The 22,832-nt window shown below is 50.6% G+C and overlaps 1 protein-coding gene across 2 annotated transcripts in view; it reads right to left on the reverse strand.

Annotated features, from left to right (window-relative positions):
* Positions 1–206: 206 nt before the first annotated feature.
* Positions 207–22,832, reverse strand: part of GNB1L (G protein subunit beta 1 like) — a 58,027-nt gene continuing 35,401 nt past the window's right edge. The window contains exons 5-8 of one of the 2 annotated variants that reach the window (XM_044920913.1): positions 22,314–22,412; positions 16,161–16,380; positions 14,341–14,344; positions 207–613 (exon numbers count right to left, since the gene is read on the reverse strand). In XM_044920913.1, the coding sequence (XP_044776848.1) occupies positions 304–613; positions 14,341–14,344; positions 16,161–16,380; positions 22,314–22,412 (633 nt within the window). In that variant the 3' untranslated portion in view covers positions 207–303. Of the gene's footprint in view, positions 622–14,340; positions 14,345–16,160; positions 16,381–22,313; positions 22,413–22,832 lie in introns of both variants that reach the window. The other variant, XM_021690850.1, reaches the window with a different exon arrangement.

Consider the following 22,832-nt stretch of genomic DNA (forward strand, 5'->3'; position numbering starts at 1 on the left):
GGAGTAATCCAGGGTGTCACCTCGGAGAATGTATACCTTGAGCCTGCGGGTTTGCAATAGAGGTTGATTGTAAAGCAGCCCCAGGTTGGCCTCTCACTTGGGCCACAGCTGCCCAGGTGTCTGGCCCAGTTACTCTTTGTGAACTGCAGAGTCACTGTCATACAGATGCTGTATTTCACAAAAGGAAACACAAGCCTTGTGCAGAAAACGACTCCATGGACCAAGCCCCTCTTGTAACTGGAGGAGGAGAACCGTGACTGGCTGTCCTCAGGGGTCCCGATGCACGGTTTCCACATGCCTGGGTCAGGCCAAAGTCTGGGTGCCCACCTCCCTGCCCTCTGCATGTCCCAACGAGGGAGTGGACGCATCGCTGCGGATCGGGTAGAGCGACCAGATGCTAATGCGCTGATCCCCGGACCCTGCGGCCAGCAAGCCATCAGTGGCAAAGGCAACACAGTGGACGGTGGCGCTGTGGAAGGACAGTACGGCCAGTGGCTTCATCGTCCACCAGTGAAACACACGGACACGATGGTCCCAGCCCGCAGTGGCCAGGATCTTGCGATCTGGCCGGATCTTGACATCAGCGATCCCAGGATTGGTGAGTTCATGAGTTCTGCACACCTATAAGATCAAGAGAACCATGAAGTGGCTTCTTAGACCCATCCCAGGGGCTCCCACCCCTGTACAGCCCCATCTAGGCCGCCAAGATGGTTGTATGCTCCTGCAAACTTTACCCCCTACCTCCCAGGAGCCAGGCACAGAGCTGCTGAGGGGAGCAGCCTGACTGCTGCCCTTGGCCAAGCCCTTGGGTTATGACAGAAGACTTCAGGCCCTTCTCTCAGAGAGCCCCTGAGGTCCCGCAGAGCTGCTCCCCTACACAAGATCTGGGAGCAACTCAGGGGCTGCTCTGTTTCTCTGCCTATCAGGCCCTCAGGAAAGACCTCAGTGGGCTGGGTCCTGGGGCCCCTCACCACGGAAATACACTGCACTCTAGCGTCCACGCAAGACGCATCTCCAGTTTGATAGCAGCATAAAGTCTGCATGTTTCCCCTTCTGAGGAAACCTCACACCCAACCACAGCAGGAGGAGGATGAGAGATGCTAAGTCCATCTTCAATGAGAGGGTTGAAGGGCCACAAAGCGGGGGAGCCAGTGGGTGCAGGCAGGACCAGTGGGGGACAACACCGAAGGTGCAAGCCGCAGGAGCACCTGCAGAGCCTGCCACACTGGCCATGGCCAAAACCTTAGTCCCTAGCTTGGTTCTGGGAGAAGGGCAGGCAAAACAAAACAAGGAGTTGCACAGGTGTGTTCTATCTGCATGGAGACACTGGGAGCCAACCTCTTTCTGGAGGCAGAGCACTCCCATAGTCAGTGCTGGGTGATGACCCCTCGCCAACACGCACCTCCTGCAGCAGGTAAGGAATCAGAGCTGTCTTTGTGGTCACAGCTATTCATGGTTACATGGCACTGTCTCATGCATTGCAATCTGGCGTCTCTGTCCCCACGCACTAAATGACAAAGGCACTTTGCCATCATTGTGACAATACACAGTAGCCACTTCCTTCTACTGATCCTGTGTTTGGCCTAGCCCTGTGCACCATGAGCTCTTGTTGCCCTGAAGTTGTCTTTGCTGTCCCTTACCAGCACACCCTTTCCTCCTAATTCACTTCCTAATGGGGCCATGGTAGTCTTGGTTAAGAATCACTCATCTCTGCAAAGATAACACAAGAGAAAAAGAAGAAACACAGAAAAGCCAACATTCCTTGGAAGCAACCAGAAATTGTCACCAAGGATTTTTTGCCATAATTTAATAAAACAAGGGCGCCTGGGTGGCTCAGTTGGTTAGGCGACTGCCTTCGGCTCAGGTCATGATCCTGGAGTCCCGGGATCGAGTCCCGCATCGGGCTCCCTGCTCGGCAGGGAGTCTGCTTCTCCCTCTGACCCTCCCCCCTCTCATGTGCTCTCTCTCTCTCAAATAAATAAATAAAATCTTTAAAAAAAAAAAATTAAAAAAAAAATTTAATAAAACAAAACTCATGAAGCAGTTTCCTCTATAAAACAAGAATCTGAAGTAGCAAAACACAGAGGAGGAAAACTGAACTGACAGAGCACAGGAAGGAAAAGGAAGGAAGACCTCAAAGAAATGGAGGGGAATGGGAAATGGCAGAAGGAGACTGGAACAAGACAGTAAGAGCAGGAATGATACAAAGTGAGTGAAATGAGAGGGAAACAGAGTTACAATGGATTGGAGAGAAAACAGCAGATATGGAAGACAGGCAGAGGGTCTCTAACATTCAGTGATTTAGAAAATCAATTTTTTTTTAAAGATTTTATTTATATATTTGACAGAGAGAGACACAGTGAGAGAGGGAACGCAAGCAGGGGGAGTGGGAGAGGGAGAAGCAGGCTGCCCACCAAGCAGGGAGCCTGATGTGGGGCTCGATCCCAGGACCCTGGGATCATGACCTGAGTCAAAGGCAGACGCTTAACGACTGAGCCACCCAGGCGCCCCTAGAAAATCAATTTTAATTTTTAGAAAAATTGAAGCCTTATGATCCAGATCCAAAGACAGGCTATAGGATGGTCAACGTTAAGGTACACCTTAGGAAAATCACTGGACTTAACAGCTTTAAAAGTCCTTTTGGTGGTCAGGCAAAAAGATCATGTCAATTGTGAAGTAAGTTAGGCTGTCCTCAAAATGTTCCACGGCCACATCTGTGTCAGCAGACAGTAGAGGCTGTGAAGACAGACATGGTCCAAGCATTTTATATCCAGCCATACTGCTGCTCAAGTATAAAAACAATAGACAAGCATTTTTGAACATGTAAGAACTTAAAGAATTTGCTCCCATAAGCTTTTTTTTTTTTTTAATTTTATTATGTTATGTTAGTCACCATACATTAAATCATTGGTTTTTGATGTGGTGATCCACGATCCATTGTTTTCGTATAACACCCAGTGCTCCATGCAGTACGTGCCCTCCTTAATACCCATCAGCGGGCTAACCCATCCCTGATGGCTAATGATGATGAACATTTTTTCATGTGTCTGTTAGCCATTTGTATATCTTCTTCAGCCATAAGCTCTTCTTGAAGGACTGGAAGATTAACTCTGGTCTCATAAGAGATAACCAGGGAACTTTAGCAGATCATCTGGCAGAAAGCAAGGAATCTACTTACCAGTAGGATTAGACCTAAAACAATACATAGATTATGGCTCTAGAACCGGTTATGTAACTAACTGAAATATGGGGGGATAGTGAGAGAGATGGGATGTTTGTTAAATTCACTGATTTGCTCATCTTTTGTCATTTGGGGCCTAAGATACAATAGTCAACCTCATACTTGAGAGATTATCTGACAATCCACTAAGTAATGACAAAAACAACATGACTTCCTTCCCCGTCCCTGACACTAGGTGCCATGTTTTCCTAGTATTTGCTCTTGTATTTCTCCATAAAAATATACTCAACAGATTTATAATTAGGTTCCAAAGTTAAATCCAAATCTGTGCTATGTGTAAGAGAGACACCGAAAGAATGATTGGCAAAGATATACCAGGAGAGTGCAGACAAGAGAAACAGGGTCCAATGTCAGTAATAGGAAACGTTGAATTCAGAGGAAAAAGCATGAAGACAGACTATGTACCATACTTAGCAATAATAAAGGGTACAATTCGCAATGAAGAGCTATGACTGTCTGTTCTAGAGATAAACGGGTGTATCATTCATGAAGCGAGAACAATAGGACTGTGGCTATGATGGAGTAACTGGTACCAGACCAGTCCTCATGCTATAAACAACCATCAAGCTGGACAAAAGATACCAAGCAACCATGTCTGGGCAGGCAGTGGACAACAGGTGGGGAGGGGCAGCTGATGAGGGGAGCCTCCCAAATACTCTGGCAGCAATCTGCCCGGGGAAAGGTCCCAGCCACGAAATCTAGGTGGTGCCTAGAGGCCACATGAAGCTGAGGAGGCAGAGATCAGAGCGTGGGGGCAGCTAGGGCAGCTGCATCTGTGGGGTGAGCCAGCAGCATGGAGGTTAACTGGGGGAGGGCCTGAAGGCTGCGTCTGGGCTCCCCATCAGTCCTTGTGTGAAGGCTGGGCTGTGCATGGTCAGGACACCACACGAGGTTTACCAGACAGTGACTATAGCAGGGTTAGATGGAATAGATAGGGGAGATCAACCATGATCTGGGGTCCAGCCAGCCAAAGCACAAACACCACCTGACAACCCAACACCAGGTGAGATGCCACAATGGTCTTGCTTCAGGAATAAGGATCACACCTGTGGGCAGGGCCTACCCTGGACCTACTGCAACAATGCTAGAGACGGAGCTCTACACAGTCTGAAGGAGAGGCAGAGTTCAGAAGATGAGTCTTACCACATTAGAGGAGCCTGGGAAGGACCCTGGGCTCTCCACGTATCTGCCCTGACAGAGCATAAAGCCAAGCCTCCACAAGTTCAAGGTGAACAGCCAGTAACTGAACTAACTGCCTGCAAGAACAAAAGTAAATATTCTTCAGAGCAAAAGATTAGAATTCTGAGTCTCCATCACGTATCACTTACAATGTTGAGCACACAAACAAAAAAATTATTAGACATGCAAAGAAGCAGGAATATAGGATCCATAGTCAACTGGGAAAAAAGCAGTAAACAGAAACTGGCCCAGAATGGCACAGATGTTGAACATATCAGATAAAAACTTTAAAGCAGCTATTTAAGTATACTCAAAAAAAAAAAAAGAAAGAAAGAAAGAAAGAAAGAAAGAAAGAAAGAAAGAAAGAAAGAAAGAAAGAAAACGCATTCAAATAATTATAAAGAACAACTTCCCTGATGAGTGAACAGACAGGAATTACTAGCAGAAAAATGGAGATTATAAAAAAGAACCAACCCAGAACAGCCAACATATTATGTTAAAGGAGAAGAACAAAGTCTGAGGCCTGATGCTACCTGACTTCAGGACCTACTATAAAACTATAGTGGTCAAGACAGTGTGGTATTGATGAAAGAAGAGACAGATCAAAGAAACAGCATAGAGAGCCCAGAAATAGACCCACATAAAGAGAGTCAACTCATCTTTGACAAAGGAGCAAAGGAAACATAATGAAGGAAAAGATACTCCTTTTATCAAGCAGTGCTGGAAAAATTGGACATCCACGTGCAAAAATATGAATCTAGACAAAGACCTCACACCTCTAATTCACAAAAAATGACTCAAAATGAATCACAGACCTGAATATAAAACACAACACTATAAAAATCATAAAAAGATAACACAAGACAAAAACCTAGATGACTTTGGGCTTGGCAATCACATTTTATTTATTTTTTTTAGTTTTTTTTTTAAAGATTTTATTTATTTTTGTGAGAGAGAGAGAGCGTATGTGTGAGCAGGGGCAGTGGGAGGGGCAGAGGGAGAAGCAGACTCCCCACTGAGCAGGGAGCCTGATGCAGGACTTGATCCCAGGACCCTGGGATCATGACCTGAGCTGAAGGCAGATGCTTAACTGACTGAGCCACTCAGGCGCCCAGCAATGACATTTCAGACACAACACCAAAGGCACGATCCATGAAAGAAAGAATTGATAAGCTAAGCTTCACTAAAATTAAAATTTTCTGCCTGTGAAAGACACTGGCAAGATAATGAAAAGACAAGCCACAGAACAGAAGAAAATATGTACAGAACACACATCTGGTAAAGGACTATTAACCAAAATGTACAAAGAACTCTTAAAACTCAACAGTAAGAAAACAAACGACCTAATTAAAAAATGAGCAAAAGACCTTAACACACTTCACCAAAGAAGATCAACACATGGCAGGTAAGCACATGAAAAGTGCTTCTGTCATATGTTATCAGGGAAATGCAAATTAGAACAATACTAAGATAATACTGTATGTCAACTATACTTCAATAATAATAATAAAGAATAAAACAGATACCCACTATACACTTGTTAGAATGGCCGAAGTCCAGAACACTGATAATACCAAATGCTGGCAAGGATGTGGAGCCACAGGAACTCTATTCACTGCTGGCGGGAATGCAATACCCTACAGCCACTTTGGAAGACAGCCTAGTGGTATCTTAACAAAACTAAACATACTCTTTCCATGTGTTCTAGAAATTGCATGCTTTGGTATTATTTACCCAAAGGAGATGAAAATTTATATCTATACAAAAAACTGTGGGGTGCCTGGATGGCTCAGTTAAGCATCCAACACTTGCTTTCAGCTCATGATCTCAAGCCCCGCGTCAGTCTCTGTGCTTGGTGTGGAACCTGCTTAAGATTCTCTCTTCTCCCTTTCTACCCTCCTCCCAAAATACTGTACATCCGTATTTTTTTTTTTTAAAGATTTTATGTATTTATTTGACAGAGACACAGCGAGAGAGGGATCACAAGCAGGGGGAGAGGGAGAGGGAGAAGCAGGCTTCCTGCCAAGCAGGGAGCCCAATGCGGGGCTCGATCCCAGGACCCTGGGACCATGACCTGAGCCGAAGGCAGACGCTTAACGACTGAGCCACCCAGGCACCCCTGTACATCCGTATTTATAGCAGCTTTATTCATAATTGCCAAAACTTGGAAGCAACCAAGATGTCTTTTAATAGGTGAATGGATAAATAAACTGTGATGCATCCAGACAATGGAATATTATTCAGTGCTAAAAAGAAATGAGCCATCAAACTATAAAAGACACAGAAGAACCTTAAATGCGTATTACTCACTGAAAGAAGCCAATCCAAAAAGGCAACATACCGTATGATTCCAGCCATATGACGTTCTGGAAAAGGCAAAACCAAACCATAGAGACAGCAAAAAAAAAAAAAAAAAAAATCAGTGGTTGTCAAGGGTCAGTGCTAGAGGAGGAATAACTGAGCAGAGCACAGAGGATTTTTAGGGCAGTGAAAACACTGTGTGTAATATTATAATGGTGGATACATGTCATTATACCTTTGTCCAAACCCACAGAATGCACACCACCAAGAGTGAACTTACTGTGAACTGTAGACTCTGGGTGATAATGTTTCAGTGTAGATCTGCCTGGTGTACCAGTTGTCCCACTCTGGTGGGCTGTCGATAATGGGGGAGACTGTGTATGTGTGGGATTAGGGGCAAGGGGCATGTGGGATATGTCTGTACCTTCCTCTCAATTTTGCTGTGAACCTAAAACTGTTCTAAAAAAATAGTCTTTTATCTGAAAAAAAAGAAGAGGGGCGCCTGGGTGGCTCAGTCAGTTAAGCATCTCTCTTCAGCTCAGGTCATGATAATGGAGTCCCAGGATTGAGCCCGCATTGGGCTCCCTGCTCAGTTGGGCAGCCTGCTTCTCCCTCTGTCCCTCACCCTGCTCATGTTCTCTCTCTCTCAAATAAATAAATAAAATCGTAAAAAACAAACAAACAAACAAAACACAAAAAAACCACAATAGAAAATGTAGAACTGAGCAGCTCGGTAACTGAAATGAAAAACTTGTAGGATAGGCTTAATGGCAGAATGTAAATCATTTAAAAAAGTCAGCAAACTAGAGGACATATCAATAGGCATTATTCAATCTAAAGAACAGAGAGAAGAACATGATTGAAGAAAACGGAACAGAGCCTCAGGGAGTATGGAATGATATCCAACTGTCTAACTTACGGAAGAAGTTCCAGGAGAGTCAGACTACTGAAAACCACAGATGAACAAAACCTTGAAAGCCACCATGGAGTGAGACACATGGTGTGTCTGGGAATAATGATAAGATACGATGAATTCTTATTCGAAACTATGGACACCAGATGACAATGGAACAACACCTTTAAAGCGCATGAAGGAGGGCGCCTGGGTGGCTCAGTTGGTTAAGCAACTGCCTTCGGCTCAGGTCATGATCCTGGAGTCCAGGGATCAAGTCCCGCATCAGGCTCCCTGCTCAGCAGGGAGTCTGCTTCTCCCTCTGACCCTCCCCCTCTCATGTGCTCTCTCTCTCATTCTCTCTCAAATAAATAAATAAAATCTTAAAAAAAAAAAAAAGATTTAAAGCACATGAAGGAAAACAAAACCATCATCCCTAGATTCTTTTTTAAAAAGAGGGTGAAATAGACATTGTTCATAAACAGAAGCTAGAGAATCTTTTGCCAAAAGAACTACACTTCAAGAAATGCTAAAGGGTATTCTTCCAGATAAAGGGAAATAAAACCAGACAGAAACTCGGATCTACAGGAAGAGCACCAGAAATGGTAACAGATGGGTAAATATAAACTCTAGTTGAACAACACGCAGGTTAGGGGTGCTGACTCCCCATGCAGTTGAAAATCCATTTATCACTTCTGATTCCCCCAAAACTACCAATAGCCTACTATTGACTGGAAGCCTTACTGATAACATGAAGAGTTAACACATATTTTGTATGTTATACGTATTATATACTGCATATTCTTACAATAAGCTAGAGAAAAGAAAATATTAACAAAATCTTAAGGAAGAGAAAACACATTTATAGTACAATTCCTCACGTATTAAAAAAAAATCTGAGGGTGCCCGGGTGGCTTAGTTGGTTAAGCGTCTGGTTCTCGATTTCAGCTCAGGTCTTGATCTCAGGTTTAATAACTGATAATTTAATGTGAAACCAATAACATTGTAAAGTTTATAAGGTGTGTAGAAGTAAAATGTATAACAGCAGCTAGAGAAAGGGTGGGAGGGTGGTAAATGGAATCCTTCTAGCATGGAGTTATGACACACTTTGGGGGAAATGGTGTGGCAACACTGACTGAGTAGGGCTGGGTACGTTGATGATGTGTACTGTGAGCCTGCAAGTAGCCACTCAGAAGAAAATGACAAGAGCTATATCAAAGAAACCAAGAGAGGAAATAAAATGGAAAACTAAAAAATGAATATTTGATTAACACACAAGAAGGCAGGAAAGGAGTACAAGAGGGTCAAAAACAGAAGTGACAAGTGGGAAACCAATATCAAGATGGCAGACGTAATGCCAGGCACATCAATAATTATATTAAGTGCAAACAGATTAAGTGCTCCAATTAGAAGGCAGAGATTGTCAGAAAGGATTAAAAAGCAAGACTGCCAAAGATGCTTTTTAAATATAAAGAGATGGACATAGGTTGAAAATAAGGGAGACATGCCCCGAAAAGAGGAAACCTGAGAAACCTGGTGCTGCGTATTAGCGTCAGACCAAGCTGACCCCAAGACAAAGGATGTGTTATACCCGAAACTAATGTAACATTCATTGTGTGTCAACTACACTTCAATTTAAAAAAATTAAATTACTACAATAAAAAAAAAAAAGACGTGACAGAAGGCTACAGAGGGATATTTCATGATGACCATTCGGCAGGATGTGGTCACCACCTTAAAAGCGCATAATGACAGCGCTTCAAAATTCATGAAGCAAAACAGACAGAAAGGGGGAAATAGGCACATTCACAACCACTCAAAGATTCAAAGACCTCGCTCAGTAACTGGCAAAAAACTGGATGAAAAGATCGGTAGGGATATGGAAGACGTGAATGCTACCAACCACCTTGACCGAGGTCGTGCTGACGGCACACTCCCCCCAACAACTGCATAACACACGCGTTCACCAATATGTAATGTAGCATGTGCTGGGCCAAACACAAGCTTCAATAAATATCTAAAGGCTGACATTGTGCAGGTTCCTTCACTGACAGCAGAATTAAGCTAGATTAAAGATATCTACAAAATCAACAAATATTTGGAAATTAAATAATTTACTTCTAAGGAACAACTGGATCAAAGAAGAAATCATCAGGGAAAATAGCAAGTATTTTGAACTGAATAAAAATGAAGACACAGAAATCAAAATTTGTGGCCAGACCCACACAGGCTGGTGATTTGGCTGGGAGCTGGCTCCCCCACAGCCCAGTGGAGGGCCAGGACAAACCCAGAGAAGCACCTAAAACTGTGGGCACCATCAACGTGCAGACTCACACACTCGGAGGCCCCCACTTGATGTTCCCTAACGGGCAGCCTTTTTGGCTTCTGGAAAGAGTGCCTGAGGAGTAAGAATGCCCGGGAAACAGCTACGGTACAAAAGGGCAGTGATGAGATGCAATCCGTGTGCAAAACCAGCTCTGTGAGCGAGATACCTATGTCTGAAGACAAGCTGAAGGCAAAAGATTTTTTTTAAAAAAGCTATAAAAAGTAGTAGTATAATCAGAAGAAAGCTGGCATGAACCATATTAATAGTTGGCAAATAGGCTTGTAGGCAAAAATCTTTCTCAGGGGTAACGAGAGTCACTAAAGTATAAAGGTTCAATTCCCCAGGAAGATGACCATTCTAAACCTGTATGTTCCTAAGCCAGCTTCAAAATGCAGAGGCAAGAACACACAGGGTGCAGAAGAAGTTGCCAAAATGTGCCTCGGCACCGGACTCTCCCTGCCCCTTTCCAAGGCGCCCAGCCACACACACGGTGTCGGGACTGCACAGCCCCCACGGCTGCCCGAGTGTGTGCAGGTGGGGCCATGCACCCAGCAACGAGAAGCACTTCCTTCCCACACACATGTGGAATACTTATGTCAACTGGACTGGCCTCCACATTTCAAAGAGCTGATATCATTCAGACCTTATTCTCCGACCACAACAGCATTGAGTTAGAAATTCAAAAATGAAAAAAAAAAAAAAAAAAACTGGGGAGAAAAAAAGTCAAGCATTTGGAAACATAAAAACACTCTGATCAGCTCGGCAGTCAGAGAGCAAACAAAAACCAGGTCCCCCCCAGAATGAAGATGGTGACATGTCCCAACGTGGGATGCAGCTAGAGGGCTGAAGCCAGGCTGCAGCTGCCGCTGGGGGGGCCGGTCGGCAGAGAACAAGTGGGCTCCGTATCTAGTTCAAGTCAGAGCAGCAGACCAAGCCCACAGAACACGGGAGGAAGGAAGGGAAAGATCAGAGCAGAAATGATGAAACAGAAAAGGATTTTTTTTCTTTTCTTTTTTTCTCCTTTCAAACCATAAGAGACTCTTAATGATAGAAAAAGATTTTTAAAGATCAACAAAGGTAAGATTGATCGGGATAAAAATGGGACAGTTTTGTAAATACAGCAGAGTCTACACAATCATTTCAAACTACTAAAAAAAGGGTAGTATGGAAATACCTTGAAGGTTTTTATGCCCAGAGACAAATTCTTAGAAAAAGGCAACTTACAAAAAAAAAAAAAAATCAAGAAACCTAAATCAGTCCAAGAAGAAAATCAAGCCTTCCTTGCAGAGGAAACACCTGCCCCAGTGGGAAAGAGCGACCCATGGCCACTCACAAAACAGACCCCTGCCAGCTTATCCAGAGATCAGGAGAGGAGGGGATGCCTGCCTTGATTCTGGGGCTCCAAATACCCCAACACCATAAACAGAGCGGGGTAACAGGGGAGGTGGTGCAGCTTAGTTTACTGACAGACCGATGGCCCTGAACAACTCTGACTGAGCCCCACCACACGGAAATGGACAAGCTCTGTAACAGGTTATTTTAAGACTATATGGTTGTTTTGATATCATAAAAGCCAAATAATGCAATTCATTAAATTAACTGATTTGAGAATGAAAGCCATGAGTCTGACAGCTCAACGCCTATTCACGATCCAGATTCTTTCCCCACTAGGAGTAGAAGGAGGATCTAATATGATGAGACAGCAAAATATGATGAGACCAAAACCTGGCAGCAAACTCACACGCTGTCCAACCTGTAGCATGCGCGGGAGGCTCGCTACAGCCCCTGCCTCCGTGAGGCATGGCCTGGGTTCCTGGCCAGTGCAATCAGCACTTGGGCAGCTCCGCAGTGACCCCCCCAGGCACCTCCACACCCACCCTGCATCTCATGGTCAGCGACCCCCTCCTACTCTTCCAGGGCTCTGGCCAGTGCCTGGCTCTACCAATTGGTGGACCACGATGCTCAGGCCACCAAGTGGCACATGCTGGAGAAGGACTGTGGGAGCCGAGGCCACTGTGCATGTGCTCTCATGTAAGGGTGTGCACCTGCCTGAACCCCTCTCCATTCTCATGGACCAGAACGGGGGGGCTGGGAATGAGGACTGATGACCTTCACCATCCCTCCTCCTTTTCTCTTCTGTGGACTATGCCCCAAGCCCAGGGGTAGCTAGGGGACCCCTGGGCTCGGAGCCATGGACTCCCTGGAACCCATGTGGGCCCCTGCTTCAGGGTCACCTCCTTCATGTTCCATCTTTATGTGGATTTATTAACAGGGAGAAAAGGGCTGCTTTCCAGTCTGCTCTCTGCTGATGATCACCGAGAACCCAAGGCAAGTGGAAGAGGAATGTGAATTTCCATAGCGGCCCCTGAACCGTGGTCTTCACACACTGGAAGGTGAGTCCAGGGCACAGAACGCCTTCCACACCAGTGTCGCCACCTGGGAGGGGCTAAGATGCCCAGCGCTGCCCATGGGGGCAGGAGTGACTCTGGTCCTGAAGCAAAGGCACGAAGCGGGCTCCCCTGGCTGGAATGAAGTGAAGCAGCAACAGAAGCTTTGATGGGGACCTAAACCCAAAGAGGCCCGTCCCTGTCCTGGGCTGTATTCCCGAGGAGGAGAAGGAGGGTCCAACAGCGTCTGTTCATGGTCATGGAGGCCCAGAGCCTTGCTTGTTCTGCTGTGTTCCTGAGATGCATACTGGGGGTTGAGTTGTGTCCACAATTTGCTTGGTCTCAGGGCCCTGTAGTCTCCTTCCTACCTGTCCCACAGTTTCTGCTACTGACCCTTTAGAGGGTGGAGCCTGGGAGAAAGAGGGCAGCAGACACATAGCGGGACAAGGGGATGCCTGGCCAACCAGCCATGGGCGCAACTCGGGGAAGCATGGTTGGTCCTATTCCCAGCCCAGGCTGGCTGGGGTGGGGGGCCTCAATATTACTTAAAGGCCTAAAAATACTGCTGGCCGTAAATCAGCCCCTGCTTCAAGGCCATGGGCTCTGCCCAAGTGTGGGAGGAAGGAGCAGGTCTGCACACCACCTGTGTCTGACGACAGCCAAGGCCCAATCCCCTGGAGGCTGGAGGGAAAGCCACCTCTGGAAGGCAAGTGAGTGGCCCAGCATTGCCACGTGCCCCTGAGGCCACGGTGTCCTGAGGAGGGTGGCCACAGGCTCCCGGTCACGGCCATGGCCCCTGGCCGCACCCATCCTGGATAAGGACCCTCTGGGAGGGATCCCTGGCCACTAGTGGCTCTCACAGCACATGACCTCAGGTGCCAGGAATGTGCACGCGGCGCGGTCGCCATCTGGTTCCCATTACCCACGCTCTGCTGCGGGAAACCTCATCTGCGTCTCTGCTCCCAGCGCCCGCCCGGGAGAGATTGATTTGGGCTCATTAGAGACTCCGGCAGCAGGCTGCGAGGTGAGGCACATCTGTGCCCACGTGGCTCGAGGGCCAGGGCGGGCGGCCGCGTCAGCAGGCCAGCACAGTGCACCGGGGCCCTCGGGGCGAGGATGCCTGTGGATGCCGGTGGGCGCCGGCCCCTGATACTTCCTCCTCAGAGGCCTTGCGTCACAACCTGAAAATCTCCAGGGCCTCTGGGGCCAACTCTGAACCTGACATGCAGCCGTTTTCAGTGGCCGCACTCAGCAGAAGGAGCACTGTCCTCCTGCTTTGATGTGCACTGATGAGTGGGGCCCCGAGCCCAGCATAACACCATCACGTAACCACCACGTCCACTCCGCAATGCCTGGCTCCCCTTCTGCTTTAACTTTCAAGTTCATTAATAATCCTCTGTGCTTTAACTTTTCAGTTCATCAGTAAAAGTAAAAGTTCATCTCTGGACTGGAACATGCCCCATAAATTTAAGTCTTAAGTTCCAGCAGCTGTTTCCTGAACAAGCTGGCAGAGAGCAGGCAGATCTGGGCCAGATCGGCAGGAGGGGACCCTTCCAGGGTCCTCTCCACAATATTTAAGAGCGCCCAGTACCCCTGGGGGTACTGCAGTCCAGGGTGGGGTTCTCAGGGAAGCCACCTGAGTCTTCAGCCTTTTGCAAGGTCAGGCCATATGAAATTCAAGCCATAGCGGGATGGAGCACTGGACCCCACAGTGGGAAGGTGGAGGCCCTGCCTGGTCCCCACCAGGCTCGAGGAGCAGGAAGGAGGGGTGCAAGAGAGAACTCCAAGGCCTACCTGGCTGGGCTCGACACCCAGTGAGGTGCCCTCCTCTGCTGAGGACATGAAGACTGGCTCTGCCCCAGTCTTAAAGATGACAGCCATCATGACGACATTCACTCCCATCCCCACTCAGGTCCACCATTCCAAGGCCTTGGGACCCTTCCGCCGGGACAGAGGCATGAGAAGCTCTGACCCACCACAGCCAGGCCTGGCCTCATTTGGAAGCCTGTCTAACCCCCCTTCCCCTGGGGCCTGCATGGGCTCTCTAAGACAACAGAAGGACAGAAGGACAGATGGGTAGTTGGCTTTACTGTAGTCAGCCATGTACTGGCACAAGCTGATCTGCTGGGGAGGAGCAATGCTAAGGAAGCATAAATGTGTACCCTATCCCCAAATGTGACCTGTGATCCCCTCTTTCCTTTCTCTTGCTGGGCTCTGGCCGGCTGCTCCCCACCCTCAGGTTCCTGCTTGGATCCCACCTGGAGAGACACCAGGCAGCCTCACACCAGGACAGTAGGCAGTTCCGCCCTGCTGCTGCTGGCCACTTGCTCTGGTTTTCACCTTTGTTCTCGGACAGGATCCTTCTTTTTAGGATGCCAGTCCCAACTCCAGCTTCAACATGAAAGGGCCCCCTCCCAGGTCTCCCTCTGCCCGAGCTGTGTCCGTCTCTGGGCCTCCATGTCCGTCACTGTTCCCTCCAGCACCCTGCCGCCTGGCTCCTTCTCAGCCTCCATCTTCCCCAGGACTCCTCACCCACCCCATGAGACCCCTGCCCTAGCTGTCCTCGCTCTGCCCTCTTTCAGGATGACCGGGTGGTGAGGCCCCACCCCTGCATGGCACCCAGGACGTGTGATGCCTGCTAGGCACCGCAGCATGCCCTGATTTTCCCTGGGGGCCCACCTCTCCCCTCTCCAACCCATGTGCCTCAGGGGCTTGGTGGTGCCTGCCCAGGGCTTCTTCCTCTGGCTGTGAGGGTCCAGGCTGGGCAAGTGTTGGGTGAGGCAGGCTTGCCAGGCTAGTAGGCAAGGCTTTACCACCTGGCGAGGGGAGATGCCTTCTCCACCACAGCTCCTGCAGAGAAGGGCAGTACTGCCCTCCAGCACTCCAGGTGAGGCCAGGCGCCAAACCTCTGCTGCTTCTGCTGCCAGTCTCCCTGAGGGCCACACATTTCCCAACCGGGGCCCTGTTCCCCGACCAGACCCAGGTTTACAGCGCTGCCCTCCCATGCAGCTTCCACTCGCTAGTCAAGTGGCCAAGTCTCAGCCTTCCAAGGCTTCCTGGTTAATGGGGACTCTTCGGCCACCCCAAGACACCAGAGTGCACCCACGCCACCCTCTGGGGGCCAAGAGGCATCACACGTCTCATCCCTTGTGACCTGCAGCCCCCCAGGGACCTGCCCTAGTGTGAGGCCTGGACAGGAGGCTCCCCCCGCAACTTTACCCCCCAAGTCCAAAACAGGGCTGAGGGTGCAGGCTGGGCCACCACATGCTGAGCACCAGCCACAGGCCCAGACCTGGCCCCCAAGTGCTCCACGAGCCATGTGGGAAGGGAGAGTCCACTGAGACCTCATGGGAAGGTTTCTAGCAACACCCCACTCCAGCCAGAGGCCTCACACCCCTTCCCCACTGTGGTGGGCAGAGAGGAACCACTTTCCTGGGGTTGGCCTGCAGACTGCCCTGGGGGCGTGCCTCTGTGGATTTCTCCACACTGGGTTGGTTTTTGTTGATTAATCAGTTCCTTACTGACCGAATTCCTCTGAGTTTTTGCAAATGGACTTGCCTACTCCCGGACTCTACATGCCTTTTCTCTAGATGGACAAGACGTGACTGCTGTTAACCCGAGGTCTGAGAGAAACCCAAACCATGTGAACGGTTCACAAACGCCCACGCCCCCTTCTTCCTGCACCGGCCCCGCGGACAGGCTGGCCTGCACCCCGCCTCGCGGTGATTAATTAGCCAGGGATCTGCAACAACTCCTCTTCATGCCTAAATATTGTTTCAGCCTATCAGACTGTTAGTGCAAAGCAGGATAAATGACACCTCGGGTCTGGCGCACTGACCTGCAGGGCCTGCTGCTCATCCAGGCTCCAGACAGCCAGCGCCTTCTCCGCGGAGCCCGAGACGCCCCTGGCCTTCTGGGAGTCAAAGTCAAAGCCCATGACGGGCTCCGTGTGGCAGGCGACGCGGCTGCACACCTTCCGCTCAGAGACGTCCCACAGGGCCACCGATCCGTCCTCATAGCCAGCCAGGAGGAGTGGGCGGGGACTGGAGTCGGCCTGCGGGGACAGCACAGCAGTCAGCACCCGAAGGCTCCTGGTAGGTTTTGGGGAGAGAAGGGGCTCCAGAGAAGGGCGGCCTCTCCCGCTGGGGTGGGAGTGGGGGTGGCCCAGCCAGGGAGCTATTCCCCGTGCTTCCCGCATGGCAGTTAACAGTTCAGAGGCTCTGCGTGCCCCCCGATAGCGGACGCCAGTGGCACCGGGCTGGCACGGGCCAGTGTTGGGGGCGCTCCGAGGACTGAGACTGGAGGCCACGGAGCCCGAGGTCGCCCTGTGCAGCCCCCCGCCTCACACTGCCATGCCGCTGCTCACCAGCCCGGCCGGGCGCTGCTGCTTCTTCCTGCCTCCTTTCTGCAGGCTGAGACTTGCGGCCACCCCTTCGTGAGGCCGGTCACCTGTCTAGAACTGCCAGCCAAAGGAAATCGCGAGCTCCATCTCCATGAAAAATGAACTTTCTGTGCTTTGTCAACGTCGCCGCGGAAGCCCCCCACCCCCCCAGGCCTGGTGAGTCGCCAGGGCGCTGACTGGTGTGAGCCGAGCTCTGCCGGCCCTGAGTTATTGTGATGAATGAGGATGCGGGTCAGAGGGCTCCGCACCCGGGACAGACTCCTCGTTTATCTAGCCTCGGCAACCACTCCAGGGGAGCACAGCGGGATTCCGTGTCACCCCAGCACTGAGAGCGGCAGCCCCATGCTTGGTGCCCAGGCTCCAAGACAGGGACCCAGGTTGCTTCTGGGGCAAAGCACACGCCAGCAGATGCCTTTTGCTCTTCACTCGCCTCTGAATTTCCTGCTGAGCTGCCTGGGGTTGGTGTCACTCAAGTGTCAGAAATAACTGAGCACATCCCCTCCCCAGTGAATTTTCCAAGAGCCAGGAGCTCAGCTGAGCCTCGGGGAACTCTGGGCCTGGCCCCCAGCCTCTGGATGGTCAATGGTAAGAATGCATCCTGGCGGCGGGGGGTGGGGAGGGGGAGGCTGGTCATCGAGGCTGCCTCTTGGGTCACCGGCAACTCCCAGAACAGTCCCCTGCTGGCGGCAAGGCTGGCACTGAGCAGGGTGCCTGGGCCTCACTGGTCGTGGGCTGACAGGGACTGACAGCATCATGGAGGCCCTCCTCGCCCACCTGCTGGAGCTCCTGTTATGAGCTGTGTGGGTGCTTCCATCTGCCCAGAGGGGCTCCAGGTCCAGATGCTGTACACATCACACAGAGTGCCTCTCCACAATATTCAAGAGCGCCCAGAAAGAACCTTTGCTCAGCTAAGCAAGGTGACCGGGTTTAGCCAGAAAGCAGCAGGTCATGTATCTAATAAGTGGATACTACATCCTCCACACACGGAAGCAGGGCTCTCTCTGTGCATCAGAAGGGGAAACAGAGGCTTTAGGGTGTGGTGTCACCGGGGCCCTGGTTAGTGAAGGGAGCCAGGGGGAGCCTGATGCAGACCAGCTCTTTGATCAGAAGGAGATGGTGGGCCAGATGATGGGGAGGACACAGTCACCAAGACCTACCCACAGCCCAGGGAATCCTCCCAGGCCAGAGCTAGCCTGGAAGACGCCTCCTGCACATCCCCGGAAACGGCTTCTACACCTTTTCTTTTTTTTTTTTTTAATTTATTTATTTGACAGAGAGAGAGATAGTGAGAGCAGGAACACAAGCAGGGTAGGGGGAGAGGGAGAAGCAGGCTTCCTGCCGAGCAGGGAGCCCGATGTGGGACTCCATCCCAGGACCCTGGGATCATGACCTGAGCCGAAGGCAGACACTTAACGACTGAGCCACCCAGGTGCCCCTTCTACGCCTTTTCTGATGGTAATAGATGTTCATACAAAGAAAGGCTCCTTAGCTTCACTTAGCCTCTGGCAGCCTGTGCCCCTCCCTGGGGCCTCTTGCAGGCTGACTGCCCCCACCCCCCCACTTCCGAGGGCCCGACTGGGCAAGCAGTCAGGATATGGGCCCTGTGACCATGAACCCTGTGTGTGCACAGCTCCTGCTGATGCCTGCCGTGGAGGGGCCAAGGCTGCGAGCAGCTGAGCGTGGCCACTGCCTCCGTCTGGTCTCCTGTGCGAAGCCATCACTGTTGGTATGCTTTCTCTATAGTTTTGTAATGGGGAAGAGCTCCATTTTGGTATCTTTCAAGTCACCCAATTGGAAACTATTTGTGCGGTATAAAATTATTTATATGACTTTTCTCCAGACACGTACAGACTGCTTTAAGAAGTGGTCAGGCCCTCTGCTCGGATACCTCCTCTCAGGCAGCTGTGCCTCTCCAGAAGGGGCCTCCCCTTTGAGCAGCCGTATCTGGACTCTGCTGGAAAGGTGAGAGCCAGGTGAGAACAGCCCAATGCTCTGTCTGTCGGCTGACCAGGCCAACCCCCTAGGCCAGACCTGCTGGGCCCCACCTTAGAGGTCAGCTCTGAGGAACTCACCTGGGGCCCACTTGGGTCTCTTCCCTTCAGGGCAGTGATCTGTCTTGTCACCTGCTTGCCATCCACCCTGCCTCTGCCCAGCCTCTCCCCGACCCCCTGCCCCCAGGGCCCTGCTCTTCTCCCATTCCCTGGGCACATTCCTCCCACATCTGGGGCTCCTCCCAGGGCCAACACATTGGTTTTGGTCTGTCTCTGTAGCCCAAGTCTGCATCATGCCTGTGGTCTCTGGGTTCTGAGCATCTCGGCTCGTTCAGGGGCTGCATGCTACTCACCCACCTATCAAAGTGCCACAGGGTGGCCAGATCAGGAGCCAGACTGACCTGCAGGGGCCCACCTCACTGTTGCCAAGGGTGACCAAGTGCTGAGCTGCAGCCCTGATGGTTGCTGCTCCCCATCTGTGCTGCAGGGCCCCTGTGGCCCCCAGTAACATGCGGCACAGGCAGAACAGTGGTCTTATGGCCTCAGGCCTTTGGTAACAGGCTGATCTCCATGGGGTGAGGACCTGAAGTTGCCACAGGGACTCGCTTTGTGTCTTCTCCTGTCTCTGGGCATGCTGACTGGGAGGGACCCCAGCAGGCAGGTCCCGCCTACAGCACCTCCTGGGACCAGTCCTTTGGGAGGAGCTCCCAGCTCACTAGAGGGGACCCTAGGCCTAGGGTCTGAAAGCCCGTTCTTAGGGCTGCTGTGATCGATATTCCTGACCTTTTATGTGATAATCATCCTAACAATGCAAGTCAGCCACTTTGAAGAGCAAAACAAGAATATGGGGTGCTTGGGTGGCTCAGTCTGCCTGCCTTCAGCTCAGGTCTTCATCCTTGAGTCCTGAGGTCGATCCCCTTGGTGTGGCGCTAAGCGGGGAGTCTACTTTCTCCTCTCCTCCCTCTGCCCCTCCCCACCACTTGTGTGCGCACGCTCTGTTTTTTTAAAAATCTAAAAAAAAGGGACGCCTGGGTGGCTCAGTCAGTTAAGCGTCTGCCTTTGGCTCAAGTCATGATCCCAGGGTCCTGGGATCAAGTCCCACATCGGGCTCCTTGCTCAGCAAGGAGCCTGCTTCTCCCTCTGCCTGCCTCTGTCTCTCTCTCTCTCTGATAAATAAATAAAATCTTAAAAAAATATATATTTAAAAAAATAAATAAATAAATACATAAATACATAAATACATAAAAAAGAATATGGGGCGCCTGGGTGGCTCAGGCAGTTAAGCATCTGCCTTTGGCTCAAGTCATGATCCCAGAGTCCCGGGATTGAGCCCCATATCGTCAGGCTCCCTGCTCAGCACGGACTCTGCTTCTCCTTCTCCCTCTGCCCCTCCCCCTGTTCATGTTCTCTCCCTCTCTCTCCCTCTCTCAAATAAATAAAATCTTTTTTTTTTAAACCAAGCCTTTTTTTTTTAAGATATTATTTATTTATTTATTTGAGAGAGAGAGAGAGAAAAAAACAGCATGAGAGGAGAGAGGGTCAGAGGGAGAAGCAGGCTCCCCGCTGAACCGGGAGCCCGACGTGGGACTTGATCCCAGGACTCTGGGACCATGACCCGAGCCGAAGGCAGTCGCTTAACCAACTGAGCCACCCAGGCGCCCTAAATAAAATCTTCTAAAAAAAGATGAAAAAAGAATACATCTGAATGTTTCAGTGAGAAATACCACGTCAGGCCCCTCTGCCACACTCAAATTAATAAACTACAACCTGGACCTTCAGGTTTGGAGAGAAAAAAAGGACATTTCAAATTAATGTTGACTCTTTTTTAACAGAAGGCTTTGCGTTGGATCTGTATCAACTAACAAAAACTTGATTTGTCCTTCTGTCAACTATATTAATTACCTTAACAAGTTTGTACATCCCATTTCTACACATTTTTCTGCTGGAATTTTTACATGATTACGCAACGACAGTGTTTCCAGGGAGCAGAGTGGGAGCGGATGCAGCCGGGATGCCCTGCCCGGGAGTGTGAGCGCCACGCCTCAGCCCCAGGCGTCCCGGCCTCAGGCTGTTCCCCGCCACAGACCTGCAGGTGCCAGGAGCACTGTCATTCAGGCGGCTCTCTTAGAGCCCCCGCCCACTCAGCTCCCCGTGGGCAGCAGCAGGACGCCACACAATCAGCTTATAAGAGATTTCCAACTGGAAACAAATTCCAATTGGAAGGTTCTCAGTTAAGAAATTGCATAGGGGGAAACCAATGGCAAGAAGGCTCAGGTCCCTGGAGGGACAAAAAGTGTGGGGCAAGGTCTCTGGGGGTGCCCGGCCCTGTGGGTCCTGTTGGCCCCATAGACATCTCTAAAGTGCCCAAGCCCATCTTGTAAAGAGTTCAAACAAGCAGTGTGGCAAGAAGCAGGATCACCTCCTCCTGATCTCAGGCAGGCTCAGAGTAGCTGCCAGAAGGTGCTGGTGAACTGAACAGTGCTGGGAAAACGGCCTATAAGCAGCGCTCCCCAGGGAAGGCACTGGTCAATGACCTGTCCACCACGGTCTCCGCCACGGCTAAGATGCTGCCTGCGGTTCTTTCCAAGTGAACACACCAGACCATTTGCTTTGTTGCCCTAAACACTAGCAGCCCTGAGAAGCAGAAGCGTATGCTTTGAGCCAGTGCTGTTCCCTGTGGCTGGGAGGAGACTGTGCCTTGAGGAGGGATGGGGCTTCTAGTAGAGGCAAGTGGGTGGGCCCAGGAGGATCCCTCCCAAGGCCTCACACTTGGCCTTGGAGCCGAAACCCATCCTGCCAGGACTCAGGTGTGTGGCCCACTCCCTGGTCCCAGGCTTCAGCTGCCAGCCCCAGGAGATGTCTTCTGACCCTCTCTAATCAGAAAGAATAGACAAGAAAGAAGGAAATGGCTATGAATCAGAAATGCCAGGGGCGCCTGGGTGGCTCAGTCGTTAAGCATCTGCCTTCGGCTCAGGTCATGATCCCAGAGTCCTGGGATCAAGCCCTCCATCAGGCTCCCTGCTCTGCGGAAGGTCTGCTTCTCCCTCTTCCACTCCCCCTGCTTGTGTTCCCTCTCTCGCTGTGTCTCTCTCTGTCAAATAAATAAGTAAAATCTTTTAAAAAAAAAGAAAGAAAGAAAGAAACGCCAAGTGTGGCCGTAGGGAAAGTCAGCATGTTAAGCCCACTCCTGCCTCTGAGGCAAAGAAGTAACAGAAAGTAATCCCAAGCAAAGCAGGGGCCAGGCTGGCTTGCAGGGTGTCAGCATTTCCCTCCTAGCCCTGTGCAGGGCCGCACGCCGATGTGCAGAGAGGGAGCAGAGTTCGCAGCCCTCCGCTGACCCAGCTGTCCCTCCTCACTGCACGGGCAGGGGGACGCCATGCAGGGGACAGCATAAGCCAGGCCTGCCCCAGGCAGTTTGTAGGACAGCAGTGGGAGCCGGCGGGGACACCGAGGCTGCGGAAGGCAGCGTGCACATGGACTCCCAGGGGGCTAATTGTCCTTTGATTTGACGAAAAATCAAATCCTGAATGGGGCATGATTCACAGCCCAGAAGGCGTGGCCGGCAGGGCGTGGTTGGCGTGCGCTGGGCCTTACCTGCCACAGCTCCAGGCACATGGGCATGCCCGGCTTGGCATCTGCCTCCGGCTTCAGGGTGCACACTGACGTCTTGGATGGCATCTCCAGAATCTGAACCTGACAGTAAGAAAACAAGTTTATTTGGGCCGGCGCCAAGTCGAGCCTGTGCTATACAAACAAGAGACTTTTAAGGTGATTAGCCAAGGCTGCTGCGAGTTTCTGTCTGCTCCCCGGAGGAACCTGGGAGCTGAGCCTCCTAATTAGGCCGCACAGGCTCGTGGGCTCAGGCGCTGCTGGGCGTTGTGAAACTCACATGTCATTACTGAGTGACCGGCATGTCCCTCTAACCAGCATCACCACCTGGCTGGCAGCCGCCTCTGGCCCCTCCTGATTTTACCTCTTCACTGAGCAGGAGGTTGGCTTGGCACAGACTCAGTTTGTCCATCCTCCTGATCTCTGCCTCCTCTTTCCTGATGTGGGCTTTCATGTGAACAACTCTGAACTATCTCAGGTGCATCAAATGGTTTACAGAAGTGC

Source organism: Neomonachus schauinslandi, chromosome 14 (assembly GCF_002201575.2).
Source record: "Neomonachus schauinslandi chromosome 14, ASM220157v2, whole genome shotgun sequence".
NCBI classification, from domain to species: Eukaryota; Metazoa; Chordata; class Mammalia; order Carnivora; family Phocidae; genus Neomonachus; species Neomonachus schauinslandi.